Consider the following 21185-nt stretch of genomic DNA (forward strand, 5'->3'; position numbering starts at 1 on the left):
TTTTCCCAAGTGGAGAAGAAAACAAAAGAAAGGGGCTTATTTCTTCCTGACTTCCCCACTTTTCTAAGCTATCAGCTATGGAGATATTTTTATTTTTATCGGTGCTTTTGTACAACTGGTCACTATATCAGAATGTCAATTGATTATTGACAGTTTTTATTCCTTGCTATCACTTGAGTTGAATATAAAATGTTTCTTTGCTGGCTCTAACAAAGCCAAATTTGTGTTTGCATCTTTATGCATTTAGAAATGCATTTACAACCTGATTTTCTTAAAATTACTTTTATAGATAGAAAAAAAAAAAAAAGTACGAGACAAAGATGATAGATGATGTGTTTTAAAATTAATGTCCTGAAAGCTCAAGATGTTCTACTGTGATCATTCAACATATCAATCCATTTCTCCATTAAATCCTAGAATGAGGTTGTAAAACAAATCTTAGTGAAACCCATTCATTGGAGAATTTGTTAATGCATTTCTGTAAGTTATATAGCTAAAAGTCAGCCAGGAGTTAGGTCTTGTCAGATGCTTTTAAGGCTCTTGATGGCTGTAGCTATAATCGGTAAATCAAATGGCTTTCTTAAACTGATGGAAGACCCATATAATTGATGCAACTAAATCATTCTTTTTCCTGTATAACTTCCAAGATTAACCTAGGAGGAAAAAACAACCTGGCCAATTAAATGAAGGCTCACTGTTAAAGCGTTTTTGGCCTTTATTAAGAATGGTGCAATGTACAACTTGTGCAGCCGATGAGCTTTCTAATTTCTGAGAATAATCTCCTGGTGACATCACTTTTGTCTGGATGTCTATTTTTTAAATTTTTCAGTGTGGTTGGACTGCAGAGATGGGCACAGAACAGTGCTACCATTAATTATGGATGATGGCTTCTGTGCACTTCCCATTTCAGCTATTCATGTGCCATTTTTCTGCTCTAATTTCTATTTTATTTTTTAAAATGCAGATAATTATGAAGACTTTACAGCTTCTAATGTTAGGGGTAGGGTGTATTATTCTTTTCAACTAAAATTTATTCATGATAGAGGCCACAGTAAAATAGATACCATCATAATGCATTGTAACAAGTTCTGGGATGGAACCAGTAGTTTTCATCTATATCGCTGGTGGAATCATTTTCTATAAAGATTCAAACTGAGAGTCACTTGAAGGTGTTGTTGTAATTATTTGTGCTATATATGACGAAATACAGTTTTTAATAATTCTTTTCAGCCCATACTTGCAGTACGCTTTGCTTACAGTGTAAGTCATTTTTGAATAGAGCAATGTCATGTCTGCCAAAGACATTAGTGGATTTTGTGTTTTAGCAGCCAAAGAGTTTCTAAATCCCTTTTTGTTTCTGTAGAATAAATATTTTTTATGCAAAATGTCTGTCAAACATGTAAGCCCAAATGAACTGATCCCTAGTCCTTTGTAATGTGTTGTTTTGCATTTAAGTGAGGCTACAGATTAAAATAATTTGTTCTCAGTGTTAAGGATATACAGTTTTCAGGCCACCATATCATTGTTCCATAGGGAGATCAATTTTTTTTTAAAATAAAATATTTAAAAACTAATGCATTCCACCTCCAAGAATGAGTGCTAGGAGGTAGTGAGAAGATGTATGTATCCATGTGAGACCATTGACTTCCACGGGAGAGCGTGGGTGGAAGAGGAGCATTTTGTCCTATGACTGTTATTCCATGATGTGAATAGTCTTTTGGTCCTCTTAGCAGCTTTGTACATTCTTTGAACAGAGAGCCCTTGTGTTTAATGAAAATGTGGTTGATTCCTGTGTACTTCTTGCTGAAGTGTGAGCCTCAAATCATACAAGTGCAAAGAAAGGATTGAATAGGCAGTTGAAATTATTTTCAGTTTGACTTACTTGTAACATTTTGGAGCTGTATTTTGATCTCAGAAGTTACATTTGAACAGTTTAACCAAGGGCAATACATACGTGCCTATCCTTTCTTTGCAAATTGTTGAAGCGGAAGCACCGTATGAGCTGTACGACTGTGGTAATTTGGAGAGGTGTCCTTATGAACAGAATCCCACTTCCATGCATTGGGTTCCTCACCAGAAATGAAACCAACTCCTTTCTTCCCCGCATCAAAATGATACTACTTGTGATGCAAGTCATCAATGGAACAGTAGCTAAGGAGCTCTATCCACGGTCTTTTACCAAGTCTTTTACTTTCTTTCAGTTCTGAGGTAGTGGTGTGTGCTCTTACCTCTCCTAAATGTGCCAGTCCCGACCAGATGCATCTGTGATGTGCTTCTTGTCGTCAGGTTGGTTGGAAGTTGGAGCTGATGGGCAGTTTCCATTAACACACTTAGCAATGCGGTTCTGTAGATAACAGTTTTGGTGAAGCTGGGTGTTCTGGAGACTTGCTGTCACTGTTGGTAAACGAGCTGTTTTATTCGGAGGGACTTTTTCTGATTCTTCTGTGATGATGTATTTTGTGATTAGAGAAAACCACTGGTTTCTGTGAGTGAGCAAAATCCATTCTTACAGTGGAAGGAGTTAAAATGCTTTTCTTGTTCTTTAAAGCAGCAGCAACTAGTTTAAAGTGATAATCCAAAACGACTCTGTTTGTGTGTGTAAAAGCTGATATGTGGATAGACTTCACTGAACAGAACTCCCTAGGGGAAATGCAGGTTGAAAATGTGAAGTGGCTTTTCACAAAGTAGCCAGAGTTCAGAGCATTCCTCCCTCCTCCTGCCGGTAATTGTGCTGCCTTTGAGGTGCGGCAGTTCTTGCTTGTGTTTCTGCAGCAAGAGATGCTTTGTGCTGCATCTCTATATATTTCTGTGCCTCCTAAGTGTCTTTTCAGACTCTGCCAAACAGCACAAGCCAGACTCTAAGTCTTCTTTATATGAGCTCAGACTCTCCAGCTCCAAGCTCAACTCTTTTTGGAGCCGATAAGTGGCACTAGTGAGGTGTATAGCTTCTCCTTGGGCTGGCCAATGCCACTAACCCTACTGATATTGTGTTAGAAATAGATTTCCTGGTAAGGGAGCCCTTTGAGTCCTATCAGAGAGGCACCTCAATCAATTAATAGTTTGAATACTGCATCTATCACATGCATGTTTTATCCCGTCTTTTGAAGAGAATTTAGCAGTGTATTTCTTCTTTGCAGTCCTCCTGTGCCCAGCCCCTGTCCTGCCCTTGTTGACCCATCTGTGAGTCCTCAAGAGGCTTTGCTCTGCAGTGCTCAAAGAGTTCACCAGAGCATCTCTCGTGTTTGTTGTGCAACAAAGCCACAGCTGTTTCTTGGCCTCTGGGACCCTGTGTCCCTGCAGATGGAAAGGCAGTATTTGCCTCAGTGGATATTTAATATTTTCTTATGTTAGAAACAATTGTTGAACAGATTATGAGCTGTCTCCAAGCAGCACATTGTCAGGGACGTCAATGCAATTGAATGCAAATGATAGCAATGAGAACAGCCCTTCTACCTCCAGGTTATCTGTCAGAATAAACTATGCAAAGGAGTTATAAGTGGGAGTCCTTATTTTATGCTGTGTCTCTCCAGTGTTTGAAGAGGCAGAACACCATTGTCTGAGGAGAAATGCAGGTGTGTTCTCCACATAGGCACAGAACCTGCTTTGTATTTGTCTTTAAAGAGGTCTGGAAAGATGAATGCGCAACTGTAAAGAACTTCATATTTGCTTGTGAGACCCCTTCTTTACTGCGTGGTGCAAGAAACAATGTGTCCAGAGGCTTTCAGCTACATGGAGAGTTCCCCACTGCTGGTCTCTGCAGGGTGTTTTTTGGGTGTTAGTCCAAACTGAGGATGAGCACTAAAAGCTCAGTGGTGGAGCTGGAGGAGCAAACTGAAAGCCAAGTCAGGGTTATGGTGTTAACTCCAGGGAATGGGTCCAGCTTCAGTATTTTCTTTCTGTGTGACTAGGACAAAGCTATGTATTGTAGAAAATAGGTCAAGGTTCATGAAGTGGGAATTTGCTAGAAGTCAGACTTACAGAACAGTGGGATCCTGAAAACCTCTGACTTGCTCCTTGAATTGATAGATGCTCGTGTTTTCACCATTGAAGCTTTGGAAGTACCTGAAGATCTACAAGTGTGGTTATAACTCATGTCCAAACCCAACCTGGGTTATCAGATGTAGCATTTTACCCCCACCTCCATGAGAGGGCTCACTACACTAATAGCACTGCCTGATAGGGATGTGTAAAATACCACAACCAATCCACACTAACTCGAAGACATTGTATGTTGAGGGTGTTGGCAGTAGCTTGATAAGTAGAAAAGTCATTCAGGAGCTGAAATGAAAGCCGAGCTTTCATGGTGCTCAGGGGTGGCCCCTTAGAGGATGCTCAAGTTGGATATTAGGAAAAATTTCTTCTCTGAAAAAGTGGTCAGGTGCTGGAATGGGCTGCCCGGAGAGGTGGTTGAGTCGCTGTCTCTGGAGGTGTTCGAGAAACGTTTAGATGTGGAACTGAGGGACATGGCTTAGCCTGGGGAAGTATTGGTGGTAGGTTGGACTGGATGATCTTGGCTGTCTTTTCCAACCTTGGAGATTCTATGATTCACGTCTCCTAGGATAAACACCCAAAGCTGTCAGGAGGGAGGGAAATATGTGCATGTTTTTTAAGCATCCTTTGGAAGCTCTTCTGGTTCAAAAAAAATCAGCTTTCATTAACCCAAAAAGTAGACAAGTGAGAATATGATTTTTTTAGCTCCAGTAGTAATGGCAAAGAATCTGTGGTGTTGTATGCGAGAGCTAGGCTTACATCTGAATTACTAGGCATAGTAACAGAGGAATCTCCCCAGCTTTAAAATACACCTTTTTTTTTTTTTTTTAAATTTTTAAATTATGTTTTCTATAGCATAGCTTGGGCAGGCTGCTGTTTGCTGTGCTAATATTTCTTATTTCTATCACCAGAACTACTCAGAGAGCTTCTATCTCTCGGATCATTGAGAGCTGGGCTTCTAGCAGTCTCACCTTTCAATGCTCGCATACCTATGTGGACTTGGTGCCTTGCTTTTACCTGTAAAAAGAGGATAAGATAAGAGCAATGTCCTATACAACAGGTGCTTTGGAGGTGTAGGTAAAAGTAGGATGTGTGCAGTGACAGCCATCAGAAAAGTTCACTATATAGCTTTTAGTGAAAAAACTGAGATTATTTATCTGAAGAAAATGTTGAGATTTAAGTGTGAAAGTTCATGAAAGTTTTTCAATGAGTTCTTGAGGAACTGAAGGGTGCTGTTACCTTTTCAGAAGGGGAGATGGTGAGAAGGAATAAATGCTTGAAATAACACAGTCCACATCAGCGCAAAACGTGACCTGAATTTCATATTTGCATACTTTTTTGTACTTTCTGATGAAAATATAAAAACATGTTAAGACAGTGCAATCCACTGTTTATAATAGACACTCAAAAGCACTTGCTTTAGCAATGAGAAATGACTTGGCTTACTTATTCATGGGAAGGGTAAAAGACATGTATTGTTTCTGGAACAAAGTACTCGAACCAAGTAAAAACCATGGTATTTAGAAGAAACTGAGAAACAAAGCAGTTAAAATGTCCTAAAGTTATACTACTGGTATATTTCATTCCAAAGAGTGTATAAAGATACACTTAATCTTGCTCATGGGATTGGGCAATGGATTTAGATAGCTACAGGAATGTTTTATTTAAACCCACTTGAAGTTTGCAACAGGACAAAAAATTTTGAAAGGGGAAGTTAAAAGAAACCAAACTGTTTGCAAGTAATAGATAAAATGTCTTGTTTGTGTCTCTTGGTTGCAGGTACCATTAATGACCACTATGTGTATTTAAGCAGCTGGGTGCAGATCCTGTAAAGGAGACAGGGTAGTGGACTCCCTTAGAGCCTCCTCTTCAACATGGATGAGGAGCCATCTCATGTGGCTGCCTAAGACTTCTTCTAACTTCTAAGCCAGGGAGTCTTTGAAGCTGTGAAAGGAGCCACTGCAGTCTCCCATCTATCAGTGCCCTGTCATAAGCACTGCTCTCTGTCTTGGCATTTACATAGATAGCTGAGAGCCAGAGAGCCAAAACAGCAGAGAAACAAGGCCTGAGCCTGGCATTAAGTATATTCTTTGTTCAAATGAGTTATTAATCATAGAAATAAAGCATGCAAAGATCCAATGAGAATGGAAGTTTGAATCCCACTCAATTTTTTTCTTAGTGTCTGAAACTCATTCTAGCTTGTACAGTGAACAGAAACATCTTTCTGCTGGCGTAAGTACTAAAACTAGTTGTCTGATGTCTTGTTTGTAGAGCTGTGCCATACACGTCATACAGGGAGTAATAGAACTTGTGTGGTCAGCAGTGAAGGCTGTATTGACAGGAGCCACTAAGTCTGTGTTAGATGACAAATAACTGCTCAAGCTGTTTTGGCTGTCTTGAGGCTTCTCATCCAAATTGAGCGTCATGGTGGATCAGTACGTGTGGCACAGAGGGAAGCAGTTTAGTGAATCTGTCCTTAGTGAAGGAATGAATCTTACCTGCTTACCATTGTGAGTTTCATTTGCATAAAACCACCTTCTTCAGTTTTGCCTGAGTAACTAATTAAATTTATCTTAAATTCTTAAACTAACAAGTTACTTGAAACAGAGAGTACTCCTGTTGTTTACATTGGGAATAATATCAGGAAAAAACTGTTCAGGAATGGAAGCATTGCAGTTTGGAACCCAAAATGAACATTTTCACTGATGCAACCGTAGTCTTGTCTGATGTCTAACTGATGTGTTCTTTCAAACAGATACTAATTTTGTCTTGGGCAATGCCCAGATAGTGGATTGGCCTATTGTGTACAGCAACGATGGATTTTGCAAGCTATCAGGATATCACAGAGCAGAAGTTATGCAAAAAAGCAGCACCTGCAGGTATTTGAGAACAGATTTATTTTCTGTTAAATAGCTTGTAGTGTTGTGCTTGTTGCTTGAGGAAAACAGTAGTCTGTTCATCCCCATTCTCTCTTTTGTCTCCTGGGGCTGCTACTGTCAAATTTGCTTTCCAGGTGAAATAAAATCAAAGAAGAGCTATTTCTAAATAGGTCCTTTTTGCACTGTAAACAAATGGTGTAGTGTCTTTGTTTAGTATCTGACTTGAATTTCTTGCTTTGTTTGCAGTTTTATGTATGGAGAGCTGACAGACAAAGATACAATTGACAAAGTCCGGCAGACATTTGAGAACTATGAGATGAATTCCTTTGAAATCCTGATGTACAAGAAGAACAGTAAGTAGACGATTAGTTCATTCATTAATGTAGGTGTGTAAAACTGTTTTGAATCATGACATAACTTGCAAGTCTGTCACTCTGGAGTACTGTGTTTTATGTAGGGTTAAATAAGCCCTGGTTCTGCCAGCAGATCTACAAGAGAGAAGGAGAACATTAGAGATGAGAGCCACTCATGGAAGCAGAGGAAGCTCTAATTCATTCTGATGTTTAGAGCAGTTTGTGTGTGATGCCAACATTCTTTTCATTAGCTTGGGCACTAATGTTGCTAGGTTTGTGCATACAAACATACTTCCTGATGTCTCTTAATGAAATTGTCTTTTGTTTTGGACAGAGCTACTTCTTAATCATAATATGATTACTTTTTCTTTTCTTGCGAGCAATTTTAGTCTGTCTGTAACTCAGCATGTTAGCAGATGAACTACTTGCCCAAAATTTGTTGCTCTCCCACATGAGTGTCATGGCATAGCGATTTTTATTTACCAAAAGTGCAAATACATTGAAGTCTTCAGATTGACCAAATGTCAAGTAAAAAGACTGTGTTCTGTCACTTTCATTTTGTGTTTAACAATTTTGCCTTCTACTCATTAAGGAAAGGTACCTTGCAGAAGCATCCTGCAAGTAGCTTCTTCCCATTGCAGTTATGATGATTGCTTCGATCAATTCTGCACGGGTGAGCACAGGGAGCTCGAAACACAAAGCATAACGTGAGCTGCTATGATGCAATTTTTGACAGTTAACCTCAATGCTGTTTTATTTTTCATTAGAAGGGCCAGTTTTCTGGGAAAAGGTAATCATCCTACATTTATGTGTGTAGCCATTGCTGTTCCTGTTGAAATGACCCACTAGTGCTTGCAGTTGGAGCTTGGAGAGAGGACAGGGACTTAAGAAGAGCTAAAAAGATAATAGTTGTGTGCTAGAGCTGATGTGTGGAGCTGCTTGTTTTGTATCAGAATTTCTGTTCTTGTAAGAATTGGTGGTGCCAAAGTACATGGAATTGGTTTTTGTCATTATTTTAGGGGGAAAAAAAATCCTCTAAGAGATTTTGCATTCATTTCTCTCCAGTCTTTTTCATTTCTTTTTAGCCTGTTCAAAGCATCTCTGACACGATGCTGCTGCTCAGGGCCTTTCTGGAGCACAACTTCGCTAGTCCAATTCAATAGAGAAGCTTCATGTGCTGTCTGGACAAAGCTTTATGCTTCGTGCCTTCTGGTGTTATTTGCCTCTGATGTTTGCCTATTTCTTAAAGATGATTTCAGTTCCTAGCTCGGATGGTGACCACATGAACACATGCAGCTTACCTCTATGCATCTAAAGCCAAATAAATAAACTGTGGTTTGGGATCTAGGATGGTGTGGAAGTTTCCCTTAGTTAACAGCAATTTGGCACCAAGAGGCTCTGCAGCTACTCTTCCATCATTGCTGCAGCATATGGCCTGTAGTACAGCCTGGGGCCCTTCTGTCTTTCGTGCAGATTTAAAGCAAGGTAACTGTGGAGTGAGGAATGCTTCCTGCCCTGCTGTGCACTTCCCTGAGGAGAGGCGGCCTAGAACAAAGTCCAGCTGTGCAGAAGCTGTTTTATGCGACATGCCAAAAAGCAAGGCTGCAATGGTTCTTCTATGTGCATGGAGGGTCACAGTCATGGGAAAAAGGAAAGCAGAGCTTACTTTTGAGTTTAACAAAACACAGTGCTCTTATGTTTGTTGGATTTGTAGCTTTAAAGGTACCTTGAATACTGTTAGGGAAACTGCCTAAAAGCACTAGAGGGCTGTAGCTGAGCAATACCAAAAAATGAAAGTCCCTGTGGCTTATTCTGAGAAAAATCTCATCATGGAAAATATTGTCTTGTTTACCAGTCATTTAGCGCTCAGACTGCTGCCTCTGTTCTTCTTGCAGTCGCCTAACCTCTACCTAGGACAAGCATTTTTGACATTTTTGTCCTGAGTTCCGATATTTACATGGTTGTGCTATAGGAATATACCATCAGGATGATGGGAGGTACAGTATGTCTGCTAGTTTCATTGCAACTCACTCTAGAAACAACATAGGTTGTATTATTCAAAGGAAGGATGCAGTTTTCTGTCTTCACGTTTGCATTTGTGGATAGTGTTTCTACTCTGGTCTCCTGTCTCTGTCTAGTCCTCCTCCTCTGCCCAATAGTGATTATCCCCACTCTTTTGAGAACTCCAAGTTAAGATGCAATGCAGGTTTGATGGGTCCTTGTGTTTGATAAGCTAGGCCCTTGATTTACTTAGCAGAAATGTGATGATTGCTTTTATTATCTAGACAAATTTCTTCCTAGAAATGTAGAGCTCCTTCAGGATAATTGGAGGCAATTGTAGCAAGCAGGTGAACAGGCACCAAATTTTTGTCACTGTTGCTCTGGTGCCATTCCACTGCAGTCAGTGGCAGTTCATGATCATTCCTGGAAGGAGGCACAGTGAAAGCTTTCTTTAACCTAGACTGCAAAACAACGACATGCACGTTGACAATAATTTCATGTGAGGGCTTCAGTTCCATTGTTTGATTAGATGTGAGTGTCCAGCAATGCTGGCAGTATTGTTTATATTATGGGAAGATGAAAACAACTCTAAATCTCAATGAAATCAGTGGAGTTCTGCTAATTATACCAAGGAGGGATACAGGCTGATATTTTAGACAATGTTTTGCACCTAACCTCAGTCACATCTTAGCTGATTTGAACTGATACAACTTTAAAAGTCTAATTTCTCAGGAGACTTTTAAAGTCATTTGTTAGACTGTTATTCTTTACACTAAGCCTGATAAATAAAAACATCTCAGTAAATTAAACTTAGACTTCCACAGCCTTGTTTCCTACAAGCAGTGCAAAAGCAGGCTTCTTCTAGATGTACTTGCTGCCATTACTGCTGAAGTATATTTTTGAGTGTGTGCAAATTTATTTGTTTGCATCTGCCTCTGAAGAAGTGATGCCCATTTGAAATATTACTCCCTTCCCTATGCTGTATTTAATCATGCTTCAGTGGATCAGAAGTGGGCTAAGAGCTAAATGGAATACAGGCTTGAATAGCAGAGCAGGCTGATGAAAAAGAAAATTTCTAGCTAATATACTGGACTCTTGTCTTAATTTCCAGCTATACAGGAGAGTCTGTGAAACTCTATGAACTCCATACAGACTTACTAAGAGGCTTCAGGAGGCCTCTGTTTGGGTAAAGATGTTCCCATTGCTGCAGCAGTGCTGCAGAGCCAGCTCTTGGTTTTTCTTTTTTTTTTCTCCCTCAAGGATTTTCTTTTAGAGAAAGGTGAGGCCAGTGGAAGTAGCATCCAAAGGATGAGCCATAGGTAATTCTTTTGCAAACTGCATACTGGTTCAGATAAGCAGCAGCTCATAATATATGTACCTAGGAAAGTCCTAGAAGCTGGGCCTCACTCCCTTTTTGTACTGGGATTCATTCTCTGGTTTTCTGAGTGCTTGAATACTTAATACATTCAATAACATGAAGATTTTTGGGTTTGTGTGTATTTAATTTTTAAACATGCCTTCCCTCCCCCCACCCTTGGACACTCATAGATGTTGAAGTATCATAAATAAGCCCAAAATAGTGATTTGGCAGATTTTGCCTGCACTTGTCTTTGGGACCAGTGCTTTCTGCAAGGGTAGAAAATAAAAATGTAGGAAAAAAACCCAACAAAACAACTCTACTCATGCTAATTTATAAAGAGCAAAATTCACTTTGGGGATGATTGCCTACTGCTAGGAAGGGGTTTCTCATAACTTATATTGGTTTAAACGATTTAAAATTATGTGTGCTGAGACTGTAGTGTCTGCAGATGGATACTTTTGGTATATAACTGCTAAATTAAATCACTGCATAGGTCCAGAAGCAGGAAGGAGGGAGTCCTTGGAAACTGGCATGTATCCTTCCGAGCCTACCACTGAAATCTATCTCCAAGCATTATGCACACCTGTATCTTCTCTTCTGTGAAATCCATCTGCATGAGTTCAGTTATCCTCAGGAAGGTCAAACCGAAGTATTTTGGATTCATAAAACTGATGTTTTCCATTGACTTCAAAGACTTCATACGAGTTACAAAACAAGACCTGCTGTTGTTACCTCAAACATGTACAGTGCAACAAAACTTTCCAATAGTACTCCTTATATTATATTAGGAATTATTAAAGGTTTTACCTGGGGTAAATGGAAAGAAGATTTCAGGTTTCCCTGTGTCGTACCCTTCTTTATAACCACTATCTGATCTTGATTTCTCTGAGGAACAGGTAAACCATATCAGCACCATTCAACAGTGTGTGCTCTGAACGTTTTAAACTGTTTGTTTCAGAATCATAGGATAACTTTGCATAGCAGCCTTGCATTTGAGGACTGAAATTGATTTTCTTTGTCTTACCACATAAGAGTCTGACCTTTAGAAGTGTTACATGCCAGAACATGGCAGCCCTGGGTACAGAAACCATGAAGACAGTGTCTTTTAAAGTGATGGAAACGTAATGTCTACTGTTACTGGCACAGGGTGGTGAACTTCTACGTACTGAGCTGGTTTGGTCTCATTCAGTGCACACTCTGTTCTAAAAAGTAGAGTCTATGAAAAGAATTGCTCTTAATCTTGCAAATGCCTGAGACTCCTCTGTGCTTCTAATTTAAAAGCTATGTGAGTACAGTGACTTGCCAAACTCTTCCTAAACAATTTGTGTGCTAATTTGATATAAGACAAACTATCTGGTCTATGTGTGATAGAAGGAAGCAATCTCATAGAGTCTTGGGCATAAGTGAAACTCCAAAAGGGGTGACTGTAGTGGTCATTTGTGCTGTGTATATAACTGAAGTCCTGATGTCTGCATCACTGCATGGTGCAATTGCTGGAGACATAGCACATCCTTCTAGCCTTTTCATTTCCCTACTGCTTGACTGTTTACGTCTAGGGCAATCGTTGATAACCACTTGACTGAAATGCAAAGTACTACAGAGGTTGTACTGCTTTGAGGAGACTTGAAGTAACAATTGTGAAGGCATCGGCTGAACAGTCAACGTTCTTTTTTTCCATCATTCTACTTTATGGAAAGAAAAAGTGACATTTCAGTTTTATTTAAACAATTTGCTTTCTGTAGTTTTGAAAAACAGCTGGTAAATTGACCTGCTTGTTTAAATGGTTTAAGAAATGAGACAAGGGCATGTTTACATAATCATTTTGGTTTTTTCATTATGGCCTATTTTTGGTTGACAAGAGAGAAAACAGAAGGAGAGGAGGGTCATCAGTATGCTCATAGAGAGAAGCAGGAATACACCTTTAATGCCTTATTCACTTTCACGCTAGAGTTTCTGAAGGACCTCAAAGTCAAATCACATGTTAAATCCTGATGTTCCTGGCAGGGGGGTGAACATGTCACTGTTGAAATACATAGGACTGGAAGGGAGGAGAGAGAAGAGAGAGTTGTATTTGTCTTACAGATGGGAAATGGTAAGATGTGGAGACATTTACTGTATGTTAATCTGGAGGAGATCTGGGACCTGAATCAAGTCTCTTAAAATAGTCTTGTCTTCAAGGGAACATCTTAAGTCCTGTGCTCAGGCAGTAAGAGCTGTATCAGTTAATTCTGGAATTAGCTATGTAACTTTTGTACCACAAGATAGCCTGGTGCTACAGGCTACTGTCAGAAGTTTGTTGTAGAATTTAATCTCTTACCGTTTGTTCTCACTGCTTTTCTACATGCTTTGAAGTGACGTTCCTTTTCTGGCAGGATTGGTCCTATGCCACTAGCCAAACTCTGGATTCTTTCACTGTCGATTTCAAATCTAACAGAAGCCAACATGGCTCACAAGTGTTTACTTCTTTGTTTGTGCATTGGCATTCTCATTGAACTTTACCAGTGAGAGACTTTGCCAGAACTGAACACAAAATGTAAATGAAAGTAGATGTATTGTTGGAAACGCTGGTAAACAGTCTCTGAGTGGCTGTACATCAACACACACAAGAGGCATAAGGGGAAGTTACTCTTGTTTTGCTATCAGAGCTCTGTAACACATACTGCAGTTTCTCTCACTGCTTGCATAGCACACAAACTAAATCTGAAAATCCCATTTTTCATTAGAATGGTCTGATCTGTGCCTCCTGCTAGTAGTGATTGTCTGGCTGAGCAGGGACATCCGCTTTGACACCAAGAGTATGAAGGCTGCCTGAAGGAGGTTGAAATTCTAGTTTCCGACCTGATTTATAACTGGTTTATACTTTAAGCTTTCCTGTTTAATAGTTAAATAAACTGTTTAATGTTTAAAAAAGTAAAATTCTTTTGATAATTAAACCAGTATGCAGGAAAAAAGCTGAGTACAGCCACATCTTGACTAAACCTCTCAGTGTGTTCCCACAGTTCAGATCCTAGTTCAGCTATTAATGAGCTCCCAGTTGCAGAGCACTGCAGAAAGCCCATGTATCTCAACCCTGTGAGCTCTCACCTCATGATTGTGTTTTTATATTCACTTGTCTCCTATTTCCAGATGAGGCTGACAAGCTGTCGAACACGCTGGGGATAAAAATTCTGAATAGCATCTGAAAAGCGCATAGGACAGCCTGGCAGAATATTCCATCTATTTATTTCTGCTATTGTCGCGTTACTATGTAGGTGCAAAACTGGAAGATGATTTACACAGACTGTGTGTTCCAACTTGATTTTTACATTTTGACCTGCAACATATCCTGTATGTGGCACTCTGAAAATGATAAGGCTCCCCAGATAATGACAGTCATCAGAAATTTCTACTTTTAGCTAGTAAGGAGAGCTGACTCTTTCTCACTTTCTCATTGCCAGTGGGCAGATGGTGAAGATTTATACTTGGTCCAGGAAAAAAAGGGTTTTGTTTTTCTGTTTTGATAGAAATAATGCAGCACGGGAGTGGGAGTCAAAAGAGTCAGAAGGTGAGAGCCCTGCTGCTATAAGCTTGCCCTGCAGCAACCTTCCACAGGTTATCAGGAAAAGTCTTTCCTCTTTTTGTACTCGTAATGTCAGAAAAGTCATCCAGCAACGTATTGTAACATAGTCACAAGGAGAATGTAACAGTATATTTGAAAAAATAGCTGGAATAAGAACATGAACTGCATTCTTTCTGTTTCAGTTATGTGTTACAGCATCTTCCAAAGCAGAGCAGTAGTTGATATGTCTGTGAGAGTCAGAGATGAAGTTATATGTGTAATTTGGCCTCAGAAGGTTAGTATTATGAGCAGCCCATGGAAGAATGCCTGTAGCTTGAACTAACAAAACAATGCAAAGTGTTTTGGGAAAGGGAAAACCATCCCTAATTAAAAAAAAAAAAAAAAAAAAAAAAAAGGCGAGAGCTTGCAGGCTGTAGACGGAGATCTTGGCTGATCAAGAAAGCTGCAGTGTTAGTGAAAGATGTTGAAACAGGTAGAATTAAAAGTAACTGGTCACCAAGGTGTCAGAGTAAAATCATTGTACGGATATAATCAGCTTCGGAATAGTTCATGTGAAATTGGGAAGAAGAAATAGGCAAGAAGAAATGGAGATAGGTAGTTTTTTATTAGCTCCTGAGAATGGAGAGTGTAAGGAGCATTACTGTCTTGAAAATTACTGTTGAGTCCTTTGCAGCATTCTCTTCTAAGCTCGTTAATAAGTTAGTGATGATTTTGAAGCCACAGTTACTCTGCTGAATCTTTTCTTGCATTTAGCATTTTTGTTTGCTTGTTGTATTGGAGGGGGTTGTTCTGGTGCATTAGCTCTTAAAAAAAAACAAACAAAAAAACCCAACCCAAAAAGCCATAACAAAACCAAACACAAATAAAACCCCCATGATATTGATCCCTGAATACTTTTTTGCTCCAGAAATGTCTTTCAGTAATTCAATTTGGATTTCTCTGCTCTTTCAATGAGGGACTCCTTGCATTGTATACCCTGCTGTTCATAGGAGAGGCTGTACATATGGCATGGAAGCTCAGCCAGGCTTTGAAACTGCCTGTGCTATACATGCGCAGTGGGGAATCGGGCTTCGTTTATGAAAGTTGTCCATAGGTCTTGGAGTTGTCCTGGCTTTCTGTGGCCAGAAAAGATGGCTAAGCACAGAAGCTGGGAGACAGCCAGATGAGGCACTGGGTAGCAACATGCTCTGTTATGTTAGTGTAGTAAGAAAAATACTGCCTTTGCTTGTTGTGAACTACTTCAGGTTTTCATGTGAGCCTTTAACAGTCAGGAAACACAAGTAGCCCTAATTGTTTATAATTGTTGCATGAAATACATGATGCAGCACTCAAGTGAAAACACTGAGTAATTCACGTGAAAGAGAATCTGATCTCTGGTCTAGATGAGGGTTCTGTGATCAAGAAAGAGAAGAAATATTCATCTAGTATAACCTTGTATGAAGTAGGCTGTCCTGCACAAGTAACAAAAGTTAGTTGTGACACTATTTGTTCTGGCTTTCCCCTGTGGGGAAACCTGCTGATTTTCATATCTGGTACTGGTTCCTTTTATGTAGACTTTTCTGTCAAATGTAGCTTGCAAAGGAAAGGAAACCTGAGAGAAATGTTACTCACACCAAGCAAGCTTGAATCCTTTCTTTGGCTCTTAAATTTTAGGTCTGCAAAATTAATTTTTTCTCCATTGTCAGTGAGGGCATAGGGACAGTATGAAAACATGTACAATTAGTCATTTTTTTAGTGACTGAAGACTGCACAGAAAATAATGGTGCCTTCAAGAAAGGTATGCTACGAAACAGAGGAGCCAACCGCTTTTATTTCTGACCCTACCCCAAACTACTTATACTCAAGTACTACTAATATTGATGTGCTGAATCCTGTGAAATGGGAGTGGTAGACACAGTCTTGTTAAATGGAACTTCACTGCTGTCACTACTGAGTTGTCAGCAGTCTCAGCAGAACCACTGGAAATACAGAAAGGCAAGTCTGACTGGCATTTGCTGTCCTCGAGGTGATTTGTGTGGACAGATGTTAAGAAAAATTGACAACAGCATCTGAAGGGTCATTGTCTGGGAACGTTTTTTTCTATGTTGTGCAGGCTTTAATCTTTCAAGTGGTTTTCACTAGAAGTTTTTCTACTGAAGTAGTTAAAAAAGTATAGTTATATGCAGTACGGTTTAAGTCCCATCCATAGCACGTGGGCTGGTCCTGATGGCTTATTCTCTTCTATATTCACTGGAGTGTTTCGCACTGAAGTGATTCTGAGCAAACTCAGAAAAAAGTCAAACCGAAAGGCAGCTTGCAAAGAATTTCCCTTCTATCAGAGAATTTGCAGAGTTTCCAGAGCTGACATACTTATTAGGAACTGGTGCTCCCACAAAGAAAACTAAAGCCAACTGTGCTCTTGGGTTGGGACTCTTATTATGGTTGTGGTGTAGGCACTGTTGACCTGTCTGCAAGGCTTGCACAGAAACAGCAAGACTGTGTTGTGTGCACCCTTACATGTACATGGGACTCTTCTATTAGCTTTCAAAGTGCTGCATAAGTTTGTGTATTGGCTTTGTAGATGAAGCCCAGAAGCATGCAACAATTCCTGAAGATTAAAAAGCTAATCAGAGGTAGAACACAGAATTTAACTAACACTTTTGTCAGCTACTCCGTCATTTTTCCTAATAGGTGTTTGCAAAACTCCCAAAACATGAAAGTAACATTTACAGATGGCTGATTTGGAAGTGTAAACATCTAAATTAGCACTCTTACTGTTCTGCCTACCACTGACAAACTTTTTGATATGTTTGTTTCCAGGAACACCTGTCTGGTTCTTTGTGAAAATTGCTCCAATCCGAAATGAGCAGGATAAAGTGGTTTTATTTCTTTGCACTTTCAATGACATAACGGCTTTCAAGCAGCCCATTGAGGATGATTCATGTAAAGGTTTGTCTTTTTCATAATTATATATTTATTCTGCTGTTTTTCATTTGCCCTGGTCTTGAAAAAGCTGAAGTCCTTTAAATACTTAAAGACTTAAAGCCAAAGGATTGGATGTTAAAATAACTTACATGAAGCCCCTAGTGGCACAGCTATGTGCAAGGAATGGCTGCATTGATTTCCTATGGGAGTTGGCTCTGGCCTGCACTGAGACAGGTGATTGCTAATGAGACCCCCCAAGTGCTTTAGCAAGCAGAGCTTGCTTTGCAAATAGGTGCTGCACTCTGTTTAAGATTCATTATTAATCCCCATACCAGCATAGTCTTCACGCAGTCACAATGATGCTTAACTGCTTCTTTGATCTCGGAGGAAATTGAAGGTTATTGGGCCCTGTACAAATTGTTTATGACACCATATGCAAAAATGGAGGTATTAATCCTGTCTAACAATGATTTGAATAATTTAATTCTGCCTGGCTTTACATGACTTAGCATTCTCATATTGAAGTTCAGGACTAGGTTTTGTTTTTTTTTTTTTTCCACATCTGTGAAAATACTCTCAAAGTTGAATCAGGTTCAAGCTGTCAGGTTGAGTGAAGTAGAATTGCTGTTTTGCTGTTAACCCTTTGCTAACTTACACCCTAGAAATCTGGAATCAAACTCAGCTGTGAGAGAGGCATAAACTTTTACTCAGATTCAGATCCTGACAGAATTAGACCTTTTGTACCCACGTGTAGAATTACAGAGACTTGCGTCCTCTGGGGTGAATAAAGACGTAAGTTCTCCTGTTGTTTGCATTTTTGTAGTATTTAATAATATTTGTAGTATTACATTAAACAGGAAACTTACTGTGAAGGTGAATTGATTTACATTTGTTCTCAAAATATTATTCTTTAAAAATGCAGTTGCTCAAAGTGGAAACACCTGTTACCATGAAAAAGGAAGTACAACCTTAACAAACATACGGTCTTCCAATTTATGTGGGTTATTTTTTTCCCCTTTTGAATGCTATTTTTTTGGTTTTTAAGTGCTTTTATAAAACTAAAAAAATGTATCTTGTTGGAAAAATTGGGTCTACAGTAATTTTTTTCCCTGCATAGTTGTCTTCACCGGGTCCTAATGAGGACTGACAGCAAGGATAAATCAGCGTGATGCAGTAAAGCTGGCTCTTGTTTGGTGGGAGTGAAAGCCCTTACTTCATTTGTTCAGTTGGTAAGCAGGGCTTTCATTCAGGAGTGGTAGCCATGCCTTTTTTCTTTGGTTTTGCAGAAGATCCTTAGTTGTAGTGGTGACTTGTGCTCTTGTGAGAAGAGTTTGTCCTTTGCTTTCAAAAGAGGGAGGTGCTGCAACTTTTTTGTTTTTAAGAGAAGTGTGCTGAAGAAAGAAAACACAATTTTTTTATCATTATTTTTTAGATTTTCTTTCTAGGATATTGAGATGTTCTTACAGTGATCATGGTAATTCTTAGCAGTTCCATATCTAAAACAATGTAATACAAAGATTAAGCCTGTTTACAAGTGTGCTAACTTGCAGAAGAGTTAAGATGCTAAGCGAAATTTGTTCATGTGGCCCATGGAAAGTTGCTGAATATGTACTAAGTGTTACAGAACAGAAGCACTGGACCTATTGTTCAGAGGCCACTGAGGCAGAGCTCTATACACGTTGCTGTTGCTATGTATGGAAGAGTTTGTGTACTAAATAAGTGTACCCCATGTTGAGAAGCCTCGCTCTCCAGCTGCACTCTGCCATCACTGGCAGCTATATCTCTGGCACTCACCCCATCGTCTTCATCAACTGCCTCAATGAGCAGATTGCCAAGGATATTGCAAGGGACATCATGGGCAAGAAGCTGGCTGCCTATGTGAACATCCTGCCCAAGAGCTCGCCCTTGTATTTCTGGAAAGGGGAACTGGAAGAATCCACTGAAATCCTGCTGTTAGTAAAAACAAGGATGTCCAAAATAAATGAATTGCAAATCTTATTTCTGAATCTCCTAAAATTGATTAAGTTGCACCAGTTTCATGCAAATAGTTTTCTGTTGCTGTGTACACAAATCAAATGTGATACAGATTAATCGCACATCCTATTCTAATGCTTAATTTATCCCTTATGTCTTCCTCTCTTCTCTGGATTACTTCCTATAGGCTAGCTTCAGAATTTTGTGTGTGTACTGGGTAGGTGATGTGTCAGTAATTTGATGGCTATATGAGCAATTCCATGGAAAAGAAGAGAGAATTTGCAAACCAGAATGTTATGTGTGTGACCGCCTTTTAATATTAGAACTCACTGTGCAACTGAATACTGCGAGGGGAAAAAAACAGATGTGGAATGTTAGACAATTGATTGTCTACAATGAGTTCTGGGACTCATGGAGGGGAAAAATATGTTGGAAGTTCTAAAAAAAGGCACAATTATTTTAGCTGCTTCAAAAAATCATTGCTTTTACAGACCTGAGCTTTGCAGAGAATGCATTCCTTGCATGGTATACAACATTCCATTGGAAATTTGTAGCATGTTTTTGAAGGGCAGCAATTCTCCTGGAAACATTTCAGAATAATGGAAAACAAATGAGCTGCTGATCTAAAAATGCAACACTCAGAATTTACATATTAATTGTTTTTAATTTAAGCTGAGAATTGATTGCTAAATCAATTATTTTTCCATTCTCACCTTCAGACAACTTTTATCAACTCATCCTTTGCTGTGCTTCTACATGAAATCAGTTTGTTGTGGTTATGACTAGTTAGTATCTGCTTGCAAATGCAGATATTTTAGCATACGTGCTATCTACATAGTTACAGAGTGGCTCAGCATGAAGCGTTTGAGTTCTTCAAAATCAATGCCTGTATGTCTTTGTGGAGAAAAACATTGTGTTGTACAGGAACATGGTTAAAGAACAGCTTATCTGTCAGGTTGAGTCTGCCTAGCTACGGTGTATCTTAGTTTCCTATCACCTGCTGGCAATATCAAGCATGTTTTTTCTCCTGAATGATACAGTCACTCCATAAGTGCAAAGTGTTGAGCTCTAATGACAGGTGATTGACTGGTACACAAAAATTAATAGACATCTTTTATCCAAAGGTGACTCAGAGAAAGATAGAAGGTCCCAAGACTGTTTTTCATTCTTAGTCCAGTTTTTAAGATTAATAATTTCAAAGATTGGAATAATGAAACAATGTTTCTGAAGTCCTGTTAAAAAAAAAAAAAAAAAAAAAAAAAGTAGGCTTCTAATTATAAACCTCTGTTGTTTCAGGTAATTCAGTAGATACTTATTTTATGACTGCAATGGGTGCAGATGCTTTAGACATAGCTCATTCTAGATAGTGTGTCAGTGATGTTGCTGATAATTTTTTTAAAAACACCCTGTTTTCATCTTTTCCTGTATAGTTGCCCCTATGGGGAAAAAAAAAAAAAAAAAGCAGGAAAAATTAGATTTACTTGAATAAACAGGCAAAAACAAATAATGTCATAGCTAGATTTGGTCTGGGAAGTGATAGGTCACTTAGCTGAATTTCAGAGTACATGCAATCAATGTGTTTTGTCTGTATGTGTCTTGTTTTGATTTGAGATCTAACACACCAAGTATGAGACATTTGAGAATAGTATATAAAGTGGAATGCATCACTTTATGAAAACTGTAGTTTGTTCAGGTAAACAGAGTCTGCATGCAATCTGAGTAGCTAGTAAGAAACAGGTTTTGCATGTGTGAATGCAATGATGACATACTGAGAGTCATCTATGCTGCTGTATCAAAGTTTGGGAATTATGCTTTGGATTCTAATTTTTATTGTTATTAATTTTATTTTCCACCAAAAAAAAAAAAAAAAAAAAAAAAAAAAGAGGGCCATCAAATTCAACATCACAGAATTATATGGGAAAATGGTTGTTGGTCTCCTAGTTACTGTAACCTCCTGTGTTTTGTAGCCAACATCAGTCTTCATCTCTGCAGAAGCTTTAGTTCATTTTGCAGGTAGGCGGTCCTTTGCATTGCAAGCAGGATACACAAAAAGTAGTATTTTGATTGCCTCAATCTTTATTCAGGGAAAACTCCAACCTGATGTTCCCTTTCTTATTTTTTTCCCTTTGTTTCACCTTTTTTTTTTTTTTCCTAATTTTTTGTTC

The 21185-nt window shown here is 39.0% G+C and overlaps 1 protein-coding gene across 4 annotated transcripts in view; it reads left to right on the forward strand.

Annotated features, from left to right (window-relative positions):
* Positions 1-21185, forward strand: part of KCNH1 (potassium voltage-gated channel subfamily H member 1) — a 242283-nt gene that overhangs the window by 68904 nt on the left and 152194 nt on the right. For all 4 annotated transcript variants that reach the window (XM_090135085.1, XM_090135084.1, XM_090135086.1 and 1 more), the window contains 3 exons: positions 6746-6869; positions 7116-7222; positions 16942-17070. In XM_090135085.1, coding sequence (XP_089991211.1) covers positions 6847-6869; positions 7116-7222; positions 16942-17070 — 259 coding nt within the window. In that variant the 5' untranslated portion in view covers positions 6746-6846. The remainder of the gene's footprint in view (positions 1-6745; positions 6870-7115; positions 7223-16941; positions 17071-21185) is intronic.

This window comes from Phasianus colchicus, chromosome 2 (genome assembly GCF_987193195.1).
Source record: "Phasianus colchicus chromosome 2, bPhaCol1.hap1.1, whole genome shotgun sequence".
Taxonomy (NCBI): Eukaryota; Metazoa; Chordata; class Aves; order Galliformes; family Phasianidae; genus Phasianus; species Phasianus colchicus.